Here is an 18,388-nt window from a genome sequence, read left to right on the forward strand (position 1 = left end):
AACAAAATAGGTCTGTAGTTTGTGGCAGTAACAGCTTAGGTAACAGCTTGTTAGTGGGCAGACATAAAAATCCATCCCCGCCCCTCAAAATAAAGGAAAAACAAACCAAAAAAAAAGATTACAGTGAAAATATTTCAGAGCTGGACAGTACACAGCAGGCTTCTCTCTGGCTGACACACACACCCACACGACAAAGAAATGACATAGTGGAAACAACCAAGGTGGAGTGACAGATAATGTCCTTTTAAATATAAGAACTCTTCTGCTTTGAAAGTTCAATTAAAACCTTTGAGGTTAAAAAGCCCCAAATTTGTATCAAACACACACGAGTAGAAAATGAATGTTTTCAGCTGCTCCATCCAGAACACGCGTTTTACTCAACCACAGCAGGTAGTTAAACAGCAACCTCCTGGCTAATTTGTTTTTCTAAATTCATGTAAAACCTTTCTTTGAAACACGCATTTGAAAAACTAGCATGTGAATTCAGATGGAAAAGTGTGAATTTTAGGCAGCACTCCATTTTTCTTCACCTCATCAACACATTACATCACACAAGGAAGTCTCTGTGCAATCTGCCTTGGTGTTCTGTGCAGTAGAGGGTGGCAGTGACTCCAAGTGGTAGGAATTGTGTGAGCTGGGTGCGTGGGGGTTGCACAAACTTGAACCCTACAGGACACGATTCCAGAGTTTTCATGACATGAAGAGCAATGGAGCTCATTTTAGTATTGCAAATAGTTCACATGGAAGATGCCAACTTGTTTGCAAACACTCGCAAACATCTTACCAAGTAGTACTGAAACTGAAAATACACAATGCAAATCGAAAACAGGCCATTGAAATAAGTCTGTTGCAGTGGAATGGCACAGCTTTTAACTTGAAGGTGAACATTCTCCATTTCCAGTTTGGGTTGTACTTTAAGCAGCAGTGAAACTTCAAACGAGTAAGTGGTGAGTGTTCGTAAACAAGTTAGCATCTTCCAGGCAAACAAAGGGTAGCCAGGGCAGTCTTCTGGCGACCAATCACAAGGAGGTTTTTGGTGCAGTGCATTCTGACCAATTTCACTTAGCATCAAAAGCCAAGCTTTTGTAGGGGGGGATAAACTCCACTGCAATAACAGCTTTGAATTTTAGTGAATATGTAGACATTTTTTTTCCACCTGAAAAATCTAGTTATTGCTTTTTTAATTTATTCGCTGAAGTTGAAGTTTTTAAGGTGCCGGCTTTATGCTGACAGACTGCTATAGCCTGTATACATTTAACAGGTCTTCATAAACAAAGGTACATATATATCCTCAACAGAAAGAAAAAAAAAAAAAAAAAAAAAAAAAAAAAAAAAAAAATCACTGAGTTTATCAATTTTTTTTAAAGAGCCATCATCACCATCATGTTGTTTTGTTTATACCAACAATATGCACTACTTACAATATTAATGAGAATATTGATCATTATCAATAAAATCCTAGCGATAAGCATAATCATAATAAATACTGTGTTCAAGACAGGTGGCAGCTAACAGCTAACAATAAGGAAGAATGTCATTAAACCCAGCCTCAGGGGGTCACAAGCTAGTGTATTCCTAGTGCTGGTCCCAAGCCTAAAAATAGGGAGGGTTGTGTCAGGAAAAGCATCTGGTGGAAAATCTGTGCCAAATCAAAACATGTGTATCCAGCCGCTGTGCCAACCACTTGGAACTAAAGGGGCAGCCAAAAGTACATATTAGGGTTTAAAAAAAAATCCTAATCAATTTTCAGTTGATGAAGATAATAGATTTTTATAATATCAAAGAAAAAGTACCCTAATGGAGCTCAGTAATACAATTTTAGGTTAAATGATTGAAAAACAGTTTTTCATAAGCTGCTGACACTAACTTACTAGGCAAATCTTTTTAATCAAGAAAAGTGATAAAAACATCTATTAAACTCACATACCTGGACTATGCCTGGATCACAGATGCAAACCAAATTATAGAGTTAAGAGCTGAACTAGCTCTTACATGCAGAACAGCTGTGAGTATTTCAAGAATTTTAACAGTTTATAAATATTGGTGCAAAATAATGTGATATCTCATTTTAATCTGTAATCACCTGAGATTTTAAAAAATGTGAATGAAAAGAAAGAACAAAGAGAAGTGATTCTAAGAGTCACTTGGAAAAACAAATAGCAGAAGTTTAAATTAAAGAAAAAAGTACGAAAATAATGTATGAAATACAGAAGCTGCTCCTTTACTGGTGATATTGGCTGTGTTTGGAGTCATTATTATAGACTATGTCTGAGATGACAGCTGACTGACAGCCCAGTGTAGACAGACAGTCACATGAGATGGATGAGCCTCTCAACCACTCATTAATCAGAATGGCCGATGCGGCTGCATGACAACACCCATTTATACCACTCACAGAGTAAAAAAGAGCTGAGAGGCTTAAAGAAAATTAAGGAGAGGTTGAAGATCACTGCCCCTCTCCTCCTTCATTTTTCTCCCTCTCTTTTGCCCCCCCCCCCTAAATTTTCTCTCTCTGACCCCCATTCATCCGTTTTCCTTTCCCCACTTGCCCCCTTTCACTCTTTCTTCAGCAGTATCTTCCCAGTGTAAGGAGATCCTGCCCTGGGAGACAGCCGGACCACTTAGTGTTGACTTCTGACCAAGCTTCTGCAATGATGCCAAGCAGGCAACAAGGACTTCTCAATGTGACGTGATGGCAGGCTGCCCACTGAACGCCAGGGCTAGAACAAAACGGGCCTGTCAGTGCTGCCCTTGATGCATGCTTTTACAAACTGCAGAAGAGGTTCACAGATGGATCGAAATGTTCTGTTTCTTTCATTGTAACATAAAAGAAAACACAACTGATTGCTTTTTTAAGCGGAATGTAAGTTAGCTATAAATGTTACAAGTACAGCATGATTAAACAGTTATTAAGCTGTTACACTCAATAGTCCCGTATAATTGGTCCTTTCTAATCTACTTTGCAAGTCACTGGTGCGTATCTAGTACATATGCTCCATCTCTGGCTCATGATAAAGTGCTTTATCACTACCTGTGACATAGTTACACTTATAGAAACTACTTGGCTCCGTTGCCTCCATTTGTCCAGGATCTACTTTACAGATCTTTGTCCAAGGTAAACAACCTTGGGTCCACACAGTGTCACCTGTCTACAACGAGAAGCACACATGAGGGTAGAATTTAAGTAGCTGAAGGGAGCTTATCTATTAAAACAAATATGATAAACTGAATTTTAATATTCACTGTGCAGCTGCACGTCTCTCACAGACAGACTGTATACACAAACCCAGTGACCCTGCTGAGTTTCCATAACTACAGCTCCATGTCAACAAAACATGTCCGTCGGCATGTGACGTTTATATTCAGCATAGTGAGAGAGAGACAGAGGGCTTCAACCAAAAGCACCATGGGCTGCTATTGAAGAAACTAATTTAGCAGAAAGGATGTTTAATCCAGACATGGACGAAAACAACCTCGCCAAAACACTAACACTCTATTTTTCCTGGAATGCTTGATGTCAAACATGTCCAGTCTGATGAGCTGATTGATATTCATGAGCTGCCTGGAGTTTTATTTAGTGCCTTAAAACTGAGCCCTTGGCTCTGAGAAATGTGCAGCACATTGTACCCATGCAGCTCAAGCATGAGGGTGGTCTGGGAAAATATTAATGCATGAAAGCTAATGCATGTGACAATAATAGATGTCAAAAATAGAAGGATAACTGTGCACTAATGCTAGAACAGCAGAGCATTCAGAAAGCTTTACATTCTCAAGTCTCGTTTTACTTACACATCAACAGGTACTCTTAACAGCAGGGGTAATATTGCTCCTTCATCCTTCAGGTCCATTAGTCGGGGCTCCAAGAGCTCAACAATGGTCAGAGCGGTACGGAAGACAGCTGACAAGCCTGTGGGAAGAACAGGAAGTTAAAGCAGTAGTTCAACATTTTAGCAGTTTTTGCTTTTGTGCCCAGAATTAGATTAGAAGATCACTTTTACTGTCATCTTTACTGAAATCTGCAGGCCAGCAGCCAGTTACTCAAGTGAAGTTCTGTGACTGTGCACCCACCGTGTAGAATGATGAGATCCCAGACAGTCAGGACAGAGTCCCAGCAGGGCAGGGAAGTGAAAAGGGTCAGGAACCATGGCATCACAAAGTGGACTGACAAGATTCCCACTGACTCCTGAAGGGAGGATGGAAAAAAAAAAACAGGAAAGATTGGCAGTCAGTACTAAAGGGTCATGCCAAATCAATTTCCTTACTGAAAAATCCTTCCACTACATAAAATGATAACAGTCATACCAAGCAACCTTGCAAAGGCTTTTTTGGTGTTTTCCTGTAACCATTTGCTTTAGGAAAGAACACACACTCTGGTGTGGCATTCAAGATGCCTCCTGGCTCTGTGTGCTCAGATCTGGTGTGTGCAGCACAGGTGCAAAACTCTGTTTACAGCTGGTTTGCCTCGACTCTGATGAACAGCTCTACTACAAAGGAAATGCTGACCCCTGATCTCTAATAGGCTTCTTCTGTAAGGGGAGGAAAAAACTGCCTACAATAAACCCCTGGCGGTGTGTGTGTGTGTTTTGCCTTCAGAGACAATTAATCAGCACAAATGGTATCAGTGAATAAATTTATGGTGGTTCTCAAACTGAGGCTGGCCACACTAATGGACCATAGAGTCATTGCAGGTGGAGTGTGGATGACACAGGAAAATACAGAGCGAGACTAATTTGAATAAGTATACTTTTGTAGGGAAAACAAGACTTTGTTGATGTTATTTGTTGTTCATTATTTAACTAAATAACTAATTCATTTTTTTTTAAATTGGTAAACTCATGTATATTGATTTAAAAAAAACAAAAAACAAAAAAAAAAACCCCCACAGTGGCATAGGATATGATTTACAGCAACAACAAGAGAACAAGAGCTGTGCATAAGCCTCCGGTGACGACTTAAAGCCCACGCTGCTTCAACAACCTCCAACAAAGCACTGCAGTCTGCAAAATACAACCAGACCACGAAGGCATGTTGCACAGAAAGAGCAAGTGACGAACAGAAATTGACGCAGCTAAAACGGTAGAAAAGCAGAGCATTAAGCAACTAGTTAACAAGCACAAAGCAAACCCTAAGATTAAACATCCTTGCCAGGCAATATCTGTAAGGTTTGTTATATAAGACAACTGAGTGCAGGCTTATGATGTTAAGTTACTTTAATTTAACAATAAATAAAGTATTAAGCAGTTGTGTTACACTTTTATTTAACATTTCTGGGGCAAGCGCTACTACTTTTACGCTTACATTTGACTTGCGCATACAGAGTTTACATGGTTGGAAAAGAAAGATAGAAAACACCCTTCACTTTGTTTGCACTAATAAAAATGCTGCTGCCTTCAAGCTGCAATCACAGATAAAGTAGTTGATTTGCTATATTCTCATAAATATCATTATTGCAAATCTGAGCCTAGATACAGGCATTTTCAAAATGTTTAGTGAAGTATTTAGTACACAAAATAAACTGACATCTGTAAAGAAAAGCTCAAATGAAAAAAAAAGTACAATCTGTGGTTCACTAAATGAAACAAGTGTTACTCATTCAGTAACAGTAGGCCTGGTGGCAGAAAACTGCACAGCTGTAGGTCTTCGCCCCGTTTAAAATCACTCATTTTACAACTTTGACAAGTGACGAACCAATAGACTGAATGGGAAAGGAGGCCCAACTGATGATGGAGACATTACAGGGCCTCAGCTTGCAGATGAATCAGTCATCACATAGCTGTATCTGCCATTTAGATTCCCCAAATAATGCCAGCAGAAACAAAGGCACCCAAATAAGCAAAAGGTTTTCAGTGTTTGCTTATATTAGGGTTCATACGCATTTTTCAAGGTCAAATTCAAGCTCTTTTTAAGCACTTTCAAGCCCTTTTTAAGTTTTTCCAGCACATCATCAAAAAAAAGAATGCATGTTTCATTTTGCATCACCTCACTAAGACCATGTAAAAATTAAAACAAATCATATTTGTTCAACTTAAATGTCCTTTGTTCCCCTTTTGTTAAAACAGAGAAAAACGCACCACACAAAAATACTGAAAGAGGAAATGGTTGCCTTATATGCATATAGTTTACAAACTCAAAAAACAGATTTCTCTTAAAAATTAAGATGTGCAAATGTGAACAAATCAACTTGTTAGTGATATTCATCTCCGCTTGGAAAAAACAACCCCACAAAACAAGAAAACCGCACCAAACACCACAATAATACACAACAAGGCCAAATTACTAAGTCTTCTCATCAGATATTGATGCTTCTTTCCTATGTGACACAAAAATAGGAGACAGATGTTTGTTCTTTTAACTAGTTAAGCACCCACGCCCAGAAAAGTGGGGGCACAAGGGAGGAGATCAAGTTTAATCAGTTATAACACGAGGTCAGAAATATAAGTGCCGACATGAATAGTGTCACAGGTAATATCCATATTTTGATTTATGATTTTCTGGAGTTGTGATGTGAACCAAAGCATATTTTCAAAGTTGTTATATGCTATAAAATGCTAAAAACAAAAATTAGGTGAGGGAAATAAAAAAATCCCAATATTCTATATTTGAGTCACAGTAACTTTGACAAAGTAACATCTGCAGTAATATTTACACCGCTGATGACATTTCACAAGTGTTAGCTTTATTTCGATACCAAGATTGTTTACATAGTTTGTAATTGCAGAGAAATACTCCATTTATTTTGGTCATTCCATTTTCGAACAGAAAGGTCAGAAAACCCCTGGGGGCCTAACAGGTTAAAGTTCATTCCTAATAAAACTTACTGTGAGATGTTTGACAACATTGCTGTCTGTATTATTGTTAAAGTCATAAATGATCACCTTTAAAAGTGTTTGTGCTAATAACACCATGTACAGTAAGACAGGCATGGAGAACAGCACTGACTGGAAGTGCTGAACAGATGACACACTCAGTTCAATTCAACATATAAGACTTTAAGAATGCACAAGCATCTACCTAAAATCTATTTATTTCGTCTATCATCTGTGATGTAATTATGTAAAGTTATAATGTATTTTGTTCATCTCCCTTAAATAAATAAATAGGCAGCCTTAAAGTATTAAATATTCATATATTAAAACACTTAAATTTGTCTCGTGTCTCAGTGGTTGATAGTGCCCCACACGCCTCAATGTGAGCTTGAAGCCATTTATAATTTTTAAGTTGTTTAATGTGTAGGTGCTTACAATAAACAGATTCTGAATGAAAGCCGGGGAACTTCAATAGCTGACGACTGACGATGCAGAGAACATTTTACTGTGAAATGGAATCTTCATCTGATGGCAAAAAGCACCGCACAGAATACAAAGTGGTCCATTAATGTGATTCACTTACACGATCATATACTGTACTTGGTGACAAAGTCAGAACAGCTGTGCATCTCTTCCTGATTCTTATAGATTACAATGTGAAGTAAATGATTTGGCCCACTGTAATTAGGGAACATAGTTGAATGGACATTAGATGGGCAACTAAATTCAAATGTGTTGTCTTCTAATATTTTACTAGTTCTGCTTTGTTTGTAAAAATCCTTCTTTGGTTCTACCAACTCTTTCAGCATGTTTTTACATGTGTAAAAAAATATTAACAATAACCGTATACAGACAGTTAAAGCTTGTGTCTAATACACATTTTAAAAATACAAAATTCTCTAATGTTCAGGCACAGCATCGGGCCAATTTAGGGCTCGAATAATTCATAAACAATCCTGTAGTAATGTTAGCAAAAAGTTCACAACAAAACTCTGCTTTAAGCAGGGTGTTGAATGTTTCATGTTACATTCTGTCATTTTATTTGTTTTGTTTCTTTATCTTGGGATGTGTAAGGATGTTCATGTAGAAACAGATCTACCTATATAACAGTTACATGTCTCTTTGTATTGGTGTGCCCTCTTGTGGGCACAACAGGACACTCAATTGTTTTTTTCCCCCTTTAAAATAATGTGACTTTTGGGCATCCCTAAAATGAAACAAATTACTTCCAGGATTTTTGTAACTCAGATAGTAATTTAACAAAAATTAAAGTTTATCATCCAACTTTCATTGTTTGCAGAAACCCAAATAGTGAAAAGCGGAAAAGAAAAGGACTCACCATGTGCTTGGAGAGCTGAGGCTTCCTGTGTTTTAAGAACTGGTCAAACACCTTTACCTGGTGCTGCACCCTAATCAAGAAGAAGAGAAAAAGCCAGACAGTTTAGCAGATCACAGACACACAGAGACACCAAAAAACCCCAACAACAAAAGGTTTGTAATTATTGTTTCTGGGAGCACTTCATGATAACCCAACTATCAGATAAAACAGATGAAAATTTCTTTTCTTTTCCTTAATTTACATCAGTTCTATCCACACAAACTACACCCTGGTTGTTTATTTTCTTTGTATTTGTATAAAGGCCAACAATAAGAACTGAAGTTTTCTTACTTGGTGAGACTAAGGTCAAACATTTCACCCAGATATTTGGGTTTATCCAACAAAGCCACCAGAGCCCAAAAGGCCTCCTCCTCCCCCAACTCCATCAGCAGCACTGCTGCTATGTAGGACATCCCTATAAAATGCACAAAGATTTTTTCCTGGATGAAGCACAGGGTAACATGTAGCATTAATATGGTTTATCAAGAAAAATATACACGTGTTTATACGGGTGCTCGAGATCCAGCTAATCACGGGTGTGTGTCACCACATTCTGCACAAGCAAAGAAAGAATGTTGCTGTTTATGATCTCTGCACTGTGCTAAATCATCAGACATCATGCAAATAATGTTATACACAGCACATAACTGAAAGTTTTCAGACACACACTGTGTCTATCCGCATTAGACTGTCCTCAGGTTTGACTTGCTTTGACTGGATGATTAGTCTGACATCAGTTAATTGTTTTCTTCCTGCACAATGAGATTGTCAAGCACAGCAACACTGTCAATGAAACCGGCCATAAATTAATTTTTCTCCCACCCATAAATTTTAAAAGACATTCAAAATAAGACTTCTAGAATATATAATGTCATGCCAAAGAAGACCACTAGAAACCATTGTTCACAAAAGGGCCATCAAACAACATTGTGAAACGTTTAATATAAAACAAACAAGATACAAAATGTAATTATAAGTATTGTCTATTTGGTGCAGATAACTGGGATCAGCTTTCGGCTATATAAGATTTACAAAATAACAAATGTTCTCTATAGTTTTACACTAAGCAGTATTCTTACAGAGATAAAATATATTAAATATTTAAGAAGAAAATTGGGAAGACAGAGCAAAGGTGATGGTGATGTTTCAGAATTCCAAAACAATTATTATTATTGTTATTTCTGCATATCTTTAGGTTTTGAGACTAAATTATTCTAAAGTGCATCATGACAGAAATGTGTAATTAATACAGGAAAAGATATGATTACTGAGCCATTTTTAAAAAGAACTAAAACAGCATCAATTCTGCTCTGTATTAAAAGGTCATCTACCTCCATCAAGTGGTCACATTATGTACTGCAGTGTCTATAGAATAACTGAAACTGCAACTTTCAAAAAAGTGTGCTGACTGATGAGAGAGCACAATGTTAGGTTTAAATCTCCCACAATATGTAGCATAAGACCAATAAAATTTGTTAATATTATTTGCTGTGTAGCACAGGCAGACAAAAGGAAAGGGTACCACTATAGTGCATCCAGTTAAAATGCAGAGAAGTGAAAACATGCACCAACAGTTCAGTCATTCGTCCCATTACCTTGGGTGTATCCAACCTTTGGGTTGTATTTGGCGTAGGCGATCAGGACCCTGAAGAGTTTAGCTTGACCCTCGATGGCCTCGGGACTTTCTCCCATCAAGGACCGATGAGTAGGGAAGGAACGCTCTGTTGATATGGACCATTTCAAATGAAGTGCATTACTTTTATTCGTTTCAGCTACACATGGTGCAACATACAGAAACACTATGTGAAGTGATTAGGGCAAGACAAGTGATCAAGCTTTAATTTTAATTACAAATTTGGAGATGACGATTTCGGTTCGCTTTCCTTGTTTGATCTTGTGTTACAAATCAAGCGCACCTTTGTCTTTTATTGCATTCCATTTTATTGCAACTATGATATTTAACCCAGCTGATCAGCTCTTAATGCGACTGAATAAAAATGGTACATTTAATAACATAGTCTATAAATGTAATAACATTTTTGTTGCCCTGTCTGAACTCACGCAGGTCCAGGGCGATTTGTCTGAAGAGTGTGATGTCATCGACAGAGTAGCGGGGCTTTGAAGGGCTGGTGGGCTGTTGACGGTTTAAGCCCAGGTCGTTCTGAGTGTCGCTCAGTGTAGTGATTGCAGATAAGATGCCGTATTCACTGATTCCCAGGTCGACCAAAGGTCCTCGCACCTCAGACAAACACATCTGTTGAAAAGAATACAACATATACTCTGGCTAGAAATCCATCAATAACATTAATGGTTGACAGAGAAAGGCACTGAATGCATGCAGAGTAACATGGATAAATGAAAACTTCAATGAAACTGTGGCATTTGAATGCATTAAGGCACTATAGAGCAGCTGGGTTAGGGTATTAAATACAGGGTGTTAGGTAAAGAGCGTATTGGCTCAAACATTTTTTAAAAATTCAGTTGTTATCTTATGTATATTGTTAATCCATGAAGTTGCATTTCAGTGGATACAGCAGGGTCTTTATGTTCTTCTTTGTTGACTTTAATAAATGAAATTCACATCTAACTACTAAATTTGCACTAAACAACCTTTCTGTTCTATAGGAATATAATCAGAATACAACCAGCTGGCAGCCAGTTGACTCAAGTCATTCAGACTGATGGCAACATGCTGGCAATCTGTCTGAATATATAAATTAAAGAGCAATTATTTGCAAACCTTTGACAATCTCTCTAATTCTAATTTGCGATTCTAAATTAGCCAATGCTTGTCTGTCCCTCTGTGTTAACCATGCAACAGACTGGCGACCCGTCAAGTGTGCACCCAGACTCTTGCCATACGACAGCTGGGGTAGGCTCCAGCAACCCTGAACTGGATAAGTGGAAAGAAATTGATAAAAGTTACAAAAAAATCCAAAAAAAAAAAAAATCACTAGGGAGCCACAGATTTATTTATTTTTGTGTAGATGCAAGGAGTTTGCTGACCTATTTTACTTGTTTGACTGAGCTTTTAGCGCTCTCTGACTTAAGCTATATGTCAAACTAAGTATGCTCAGTGTTGGATGCTTTATTTCCCCTCGTTGAATCAATTAAATGCAAGTTTGTGTAACTAATGCCATTTCAGGATGATGGTGCAAGAGATAAGCCCTTTTGTTTGTATTATTCGCAGAGTACTTTAAATTATTTAATAAAAGATTGATATTTGGTATATCCGTATCGATACAATATCACCATGCAAAATATCAAAACTATGTTTTCACCACTAGTGAATCGACGTTTACAGCACATAACTACTTTACCTAACTTGTCATTATTATTCCAACCAGAAGGGTAATTAGCAAATACATTTAATTTCTTATTTGGTATTATTTTTTCCTCCCTCCCTCCCTCTCAGTTATTTTTGGTTAATTAAGTGAGATTCAGCAACTACAGGCTGCAGGTCTCTAGGCCTGTGCTTAGCTAACATTATTGTTAGCCGAGTTATTGTATAATGCAGTCCTACTGCTTAGTGTTACAGGAAATAACACAGGTACAAATGTTGGCTAGTTAACATTACTTAATTGCCAAATTGGGTTTGATTCAGCAGATGTAGAACTTACCCCCTTCTTTGCAACTTCATCTCACCAGCTGTTCACACATTTTTGTTTCACTTGAACTCATACAGTGAAGTTGCAAAATTATTCTTTTTTGTGCGCTTCTAGGCTGTCACTGTTTGACATAAAATGTTTTTCAAACAGTAGCTACTGTGTGGAAAACTTGGAGCTGCTCCCGCAGTGACACATTGCAGTATCAGTGCAATCTGAATCTGACATATCATTGGAAAAGCACATAGGTTTCAAACCTCTAGTCTGAATGTGACACTGCACGTAATGTGAAGGCACACAAGAATTTGTCATTCATGTCCAGTTGGGCAGAAACATTTCTCATCCATCTTCCAAGGTTGCAGAAATGTCAAAAATGACTAAAAACGAAATAAGTGCCCAGATCTCATGGGAGTATTTGTAATTTATTTTCAAATGAAAAGTATAAATCATCCTAATCAGGGCTCTAGAGTGCGACCAAATATTTTCGGGTAGCACAAAAAAAAAAAAAAAAAAAAAAATCTCTGCAACTCTCCGTGTGGTCAACAACAGACACACATTATGCCCCTATCGTGGACTAAACCAATCAGAGATAGTCAGGGGCGGGACCTCTCTGATTGGCCGTGGTCCAGTTGAAAGTGCAGGTGGAAGAGGGAGGTGAGTAGCTTGAATAAAGCGATATCAATTCATTAATACATCAATACTGAAGAAATTTAAACTTCTTAAATTTATGCAAAATTGCAGAATATTGCAGAATATTTTTAAGGTTATCTGCTATAAAACGCCAGACCAGGAAAATCTCCTTCATGTTTTTCTGTGTTTTATTCTCAGTTACTTTCACACAAAGGCATCTGCTGTGATGTTCACAATTCTGATGAAGTCTCACATGTATCAGTACTGATAAATGATCAGAATTATAATATTTCTGACTGTCTGAGGCTAAATTGAATCGAATCAGGACTTTGAGAACCGGAATCGAATGGATTATAGAAATCAGTGATGATACCCAGCCCTAGTGAGCAGCCTAGGCCTGACAGAAGTGGATGTAGCTGTGGGTAATAAGAAAAGATGAAAAGAACTATTGATAACTTTTGTGTTAAGTTAAGGACTGATCCGTCTGAAATTCATAGCCAGCTCTGACACGGTGCCATCAATCTTTGAATGCTGAAAAAGCAGCAGTGTATCCAGAAAACACATTATATGCTGCAATAAATGCACTGCCCAAGTGTCCCCTCTCCCCACTGCCTTTCAGCAGCAGGCAGCAGCAAACAGGTCGTCAGAGGAGCCAAGATGATGATTAAGTTTAACATTTTCTACAATATTGACAAAGCAATTTAAGCACAAGTTTGTTAGTTAATAATTTAGAAATGAATATTGTCTGTAGAGCTGGGCGATAAAACGATAACGATATGTATTGCGAAATAACTTTCTCTCGATAGAAAAATTAAACTATTGCGATAGGCCTCATCTCTCTTGTCCTCTTAAAAAAAAAAAAAAAGAACAGCCAATCCAAATTAAGTAGCGCAGAGCCGAACCAATCACAGCCGCAGCGTCACGTCACGTGACTTGTTACGTACAGCACAAGTGCCAAGGCGCACATGTGTATTTGTTTGGGAAGCAGCCAGCGGGCTGCCCAGGTAATGGAGGAAATGAGTGCGCCGACTAGAGAAAAATCAACCGAGAGTGTGAGCGAAGGTTACCGAAGAAAAAACAGATGATGGTTCCAATTCCGGAGAGCTTGTCGAACGGAAGGGCCACAGAAGTTCCGTAGTGTGAAGGTATTTCGGCTATTTCAAGTCTGACAAAAAACAGAGTAGCGCGCACTGTAAATTGTGCCGAAAGTCTGGAAATACAATAAAGCGGTGCATGCTCAATCTCTGACTGAAAGCGCTAATTCGTCATTCGGCTTTTGTCAGACTAAAGTAACTGTTAAAACTGTTTGAAAAGCTAAGCTATACAACAAGGAGAGATTGAGAATTTCCTTTTAGTTCTCAGTTTATTTGATATTGACAAAAGTTAGTCAATTTTGTCTGTTCTTCTGTAAAACAAACTAAGATTTATTTTTAGAATTAATATTTTGTTTCTAAGTGGAATTGACAATTTAGTGGTCTGTTTTGTTTGTTCTATTTTGAAACTTAAACGCTTTAGCGGCTGCCTTTTGTGTAGTTTGCAATATTTGCCTTTATTTATCTGAAAAAGTCTCATGTTCCTTAAGTACATCTGCCCTGTTGAACTTATTATGGGAAATAAATATTTTAATTAAAACAAGCTGCTAATTATTTCACATTTTACTTGTGAGCAACGGCACATTTAAATCTTACAAATATAGTTATTTGGCTTATATCGTGATATATATCGTTATCGCCTGAAATGAAAAAAAACATATCGTGATATGAAAAAATCTTATATCGCCCAGCTCTAATTGTCTGTATGGACTTCCCCCCCCAAAGAAAGTGCACATGTAAAACTGCGGTGTTAAGCGATGCGGTTGAAAAATTTGAGTGCGCCTAACTTTTGTGCCGGTACGCCTAAATTTTTAAAGTTAGGCGTACCGGTGCGCCCATGTCAAAAAGTTAGTCTAGAGCCCTGCTAATATTTAGTCAACACATCTAAAAAGTTGAAATGAGGGGATTTTTGTTGTCGTTTTTGTTGTTTTCTTGAGGAAATTGCCAGCATTTTTTTTCCAAGGAAGACTAGTGTGTCAATTAAATGGCTCAATGACACAACTAAAGTAAAGTTAAATGTTAAAGACAACATTTTTACTTTGCAGCAAATAAAGAAATCAAAAATATGTCTCAAAACTATTTCTGCTTAAGAGCTGAACATTCTGGGTTCACGAAACATACCTAAACCATATTGAATTAACTTGTTTTAATTGATAGCATGTTTTGTCCTTCTCTACATCAAGTAGATGAAAAAGAAAATTATGGAATCACATTGCAAATAATACTTGCAGAAATCTAAATATGCAAACTAGTCTGCACGCGATTTAAAGGAAGCTCTCAGCTGAAACAAAGCAAAGAATTATAAAACTCCTTCAAAAGAAAATCTTATGTGGTGACTGGGAAAAATCAGAGCAAAAAAAAGTTGAAAGGTTAAAAATGAAGGAAAACATATGAGTAGACTGAAGACAGAGTATCAGGACTGAAAACTCTAAGCAGTACGCACTGAAATGAAAACCAGCACAACAAAACAAATGGAAAAAAAAAAAATGGGCAGAAACAGGAGTCAGTATTTGAGATAGAACTGTAAGAAAGTGGCTGAATGAAACTGAAACGAAAACCAGCACTCACATGTACACAGAAGAAAATAAGCTTACAGTGAGCTAAAGAGAAACAATCCTGGGCTGCAGATGAAAGTGATGCTCACTGATGAATCATCAATCTATATTGGCCAAGAGATGATGCTCATACTTTTGTCTGGTACTTTTGCACCAATTGTGAGAAGGAAAAAAGGGACTTTCCTCCACTCATGTGATAAGGGGTTGATAAAGAGCCAGAGGAGATGGCAAGCATGACATCAACACTAAATTCAAAGCTCATAATTTGGATACCTTTTTCCTTTCCTTGTTGTAAAATATATTTGGCGAAGATGAAGTTACTTTTTTAGGGTGATAATGCACCTTTCCACAGAGTAAAGTGTTAACTCAGTGACATGGCCAGCAGTCCTGATGTCAGTCTGACAAATATTTTTCCCCCTCAATATTGCGCAATTCCATCTTTTTGCTCTATGTATAAAAATATGCCATATAAATTAAATTTGTTTAAGACATGTTCCATGAAGCCAGAATGTTCCACTAGTAAATAAAAATACTTCTGTGTTATATTTATAATATTTTTAACAGCGGCTGTACACCGTTGTGCAACTTTATGACAACCTGTCAGTATTAAAGTGTGCAGCTTTGCAATGTCATTCTTTTGGATGTCACATGGTATATTACCTGGTAGTTGAAGTCACTGGCATCTCTCAAAATATCAGTTGTAAGCAGGCACTTCCATACTCTGCCTCGCAGGCTTGGAGGGATACCCATTCTGATAAATCGCTCAATCTGAAAACACAGCAAGAGTGCGAAGAAAACAAGCATGTTCGAAATGTTGCCAAATGTGCAAAACACAAGATTTTCATCAGTGCTTTTTGTAGTTTATACAAGTCTTACTTGGCTCTTGCAGATAAAGCTGGCTCCATTCCAGTAGCTGAGCAGCTCACACAGCTCTTTCACCCTCACTGAGCTCAGCTGGGGGTAGCTGATAGACAACACAACATGGTGAGCTTGGGCTGATTCATCAGCTTTTTCAATCAGACAGATACTGTCATTTTCAGTAATGCTAAACTCTGGGCTTTAAGTGCTCAGTGTCTGACAAACCATGACTGCAGCTAGTCAGAATGTAATACAATACTCACTGGAGGATGTATTCAAGTAGAGATTTTTGCGTTTTCATTATCATTTCATGTGTATGACGTGTGGACATATAAGCCTGCAAGGTACACCTGAAATAATTTTTGGCAGAGTAGCTTTGTCTAACATAAATAATCAGCTTAACTCAGCTTTTCTTGTTTGTTTCAGCAACTTGTTGAACTTAAATTCAGTTTAATAAATGGATCAATACAGTTGGCGATAAATAATTTAAAAGACTTTAACCTTATTAATAGAACGAGGTTTTCACTTCTAAGAACAAGATAGTTAGAAACTCTTAGAGCCGACAGCTAATGTTACCACGACTATAACTTACTGAAGTGATTAATTTACATTAACAACAAGATTGAAATCAGACAGTTAAAGAACACAGTTGAGACAGTGAATACTGAAATAACTAGCGTTCAGGAGTAAATGACTCGGGTGCGGAGCATAATAAGCCAGGCTAGTCGCTTACACGGGAGCTAATGTATCGTGAACCTGTTCCGCACCTGTAATCGTGACACCGGTGATGAAGTTTCTGGTCCTTTTTCTTAGTGAGAGCAAAGCCGAATTCATCAAAACGCAAATTCTCACTGCGCCTTTTAATTGTTGAACTCCTCCTGGTGGCGTTGATACTGCTTCTCCGCTTCATGGTGATGAGAAAGTCCTTCGAACACTACTTCATCCGTTCCCAAAAAAGAAAAATGAAATTCACCTTCCAACTGATTTCTTGCCGCTTCTGTCTATTCGGTCGCTCTTGGACCGCCCCCCTTTCCTACGTCATCTCCAACCGAAAATGGGCGGGTTAAATCAGAGACTTTGAAACAAGAGTGACGCGAAAATGCCATGAATCTATATTACTAAACATAAAACAACAATATGATTCTTTTAAGATAAAGAAGCGCAAGACCTGAAATATATATAGTGAAATGTGACTTAACAATATTAATGTAAACTGAAGCAACGCAGTCTTTGAATGTATCTGGTCAGCATGGAGCTGATTTTCACAGTTCTCCACCCTGGGGTCAGGCGCTCGAAGGGTCACCAAGTACATCTGTTAGACTATGTGATAATTAATGTGGAAAGCAAAAAAGAAAGAGCAAAGTTCTTGAAACTTTAAATGAGAATTTATTCTGGGATTTTTTTCTTGCTTTTAGTTATGTGTAATTTTATAGTTTATTTGAAATGGAGATATATGACAAATGTAGAGGCGTAGCTGCTCGCTTTTGTGGAACAAGTTTTATTTTATACAAACCTTTAATATTAAAAATGTAGTTTTATCATCAGTGCTGGAGAAAAAAATGTAGTTTATTGTCAGTGTTTTTACTTTGACTTTTTGCAGATAAATGAAATATATTTATTCTATCACAGTTAATTATTACTATCTTTTACATCACCATTTTCTATCAAGTTTAAAACAAGGGAAATGAAGTAATCCACTCTGATACTTAGCGAGTTTTACTGCAAAGGGGACAGAATCAAGGTAAACATGTAACCAGTCATAACCAACAGGGGGCAATGTCACACTATTTACATCTGATTCACATCCATTTCCAACCATCTCAGCGCACTCACATAATAAAAGTCACAAACAGTTTACAATAGAACCTTCATCTATATCAAACTAAGAAATAACGTTTGTTGCAGATTATGGCAACACATTCACCACCTTTAAAAAGCAGATTCCACAATTTATGTGTCGTATTGAAGTTTTAGTCTCAATGAATAAGTCATTGGTACCAAAATAACAACTTCCTTTGACACTGTATAAACATACAGATATTAAAAGACAGTGGACCCAGAGGTGACGTCTCGTCTTACTGAATGCCTGCTGTACTAGACCGCTACTTTTTTTGAGGAGAACTGGATAATGTGAAAGTAAATCCTCTTAAGATGCTGATTTTAAGAGCATTCTACAAGAAGATGCAAATGTGCAGAGAATGAATGCAGCATGCACTCTGGTTCTGCGTAAACTGAGATCATTATGCTTTGATGTCTCAGTGCATGCTCAACCATAAATGTAAGGAAATCACAAAAAGCTGATTCTGTTCAGCTGGACGATGCGTTTTTCAGCGTACGTTTCACTCATCTCAACATTCAGATGAACTGAATCTGCTTTCTGACATAGTGTTTGATGTTGATGAGAATGTGTCGTTGAAAGGAAATGAGAGATTCCAGCACTATTTTGCTTCTGTCTGTAGAATAT

General features: G+C 37.6%; 1 protein-coding gene across 1 annotated transcript in view; it reads right to left on the minus strand.

The window, feature by feature from the left end:
• Positions 1-16,975, minus strand: part of si:ch211-266k8.4 (TBC1 domain family member 10B) — a 62,039-nt gene extending 45,064 nt beyond the window's left edge. Inside the window, exons 1-9 of the mRNA XM_005449358.4 lie at positions 16,692-16,975; positions 15,943-16,030; positions 15,727-15,834; positions 10,246-10,438; positions 9,780-9,905; positions 8,476-8,599; positions 8,146-8,215; positions 4,069-4,183; positions 3,790-3,907 (exon numbers count right to left, since the gene is read on the minus strand). Coding sequence (XP_005449415.1) covers positions 3,790-3,907; positions 4,069-4,183; positions 8,146-8,215; positions 8,476-8,599; positions 9,780-9,905; positions 10,246-10,438; positions 15,727-15,834; positions 15,943-16,030; positions 16,692-16,834 — 1,085 coding nt within the window. The 5' untranslated portion in view covers positions 16,835-16,975. The remainder of the gene's footprint in view (positions 1-3,789; positions 3,908-4,068; positions 4,184-8,145; positions 8,216-8,475; positions 8,600-9,779; positions 9,906-10,245; positions 10,439-15,726; positions 15,835-15,942; positions 16,031-16,691) is intronic.
• Between the last annotated feature and the right edge of the window lie 1,413 nt (positions 16,976-18,388).

This window comes from Oreochromis niloticus, linkage group LG7 (genome assembly GCF_001858045.2).
Source record: "Oreochromis niloticus isolate F11D_XX linkage group LG7, O_niloticus_UMD_NMBU, whole genome shotgun sequence".
In the NCBI taxonomy this organism is placed as follows: domain Eukaryota; kingdom Metazoa; phylum Chordata; class Actinopteri; order Cichliformes; family Cichlidae; genus Oreochromis; species Oreochromis niloticus.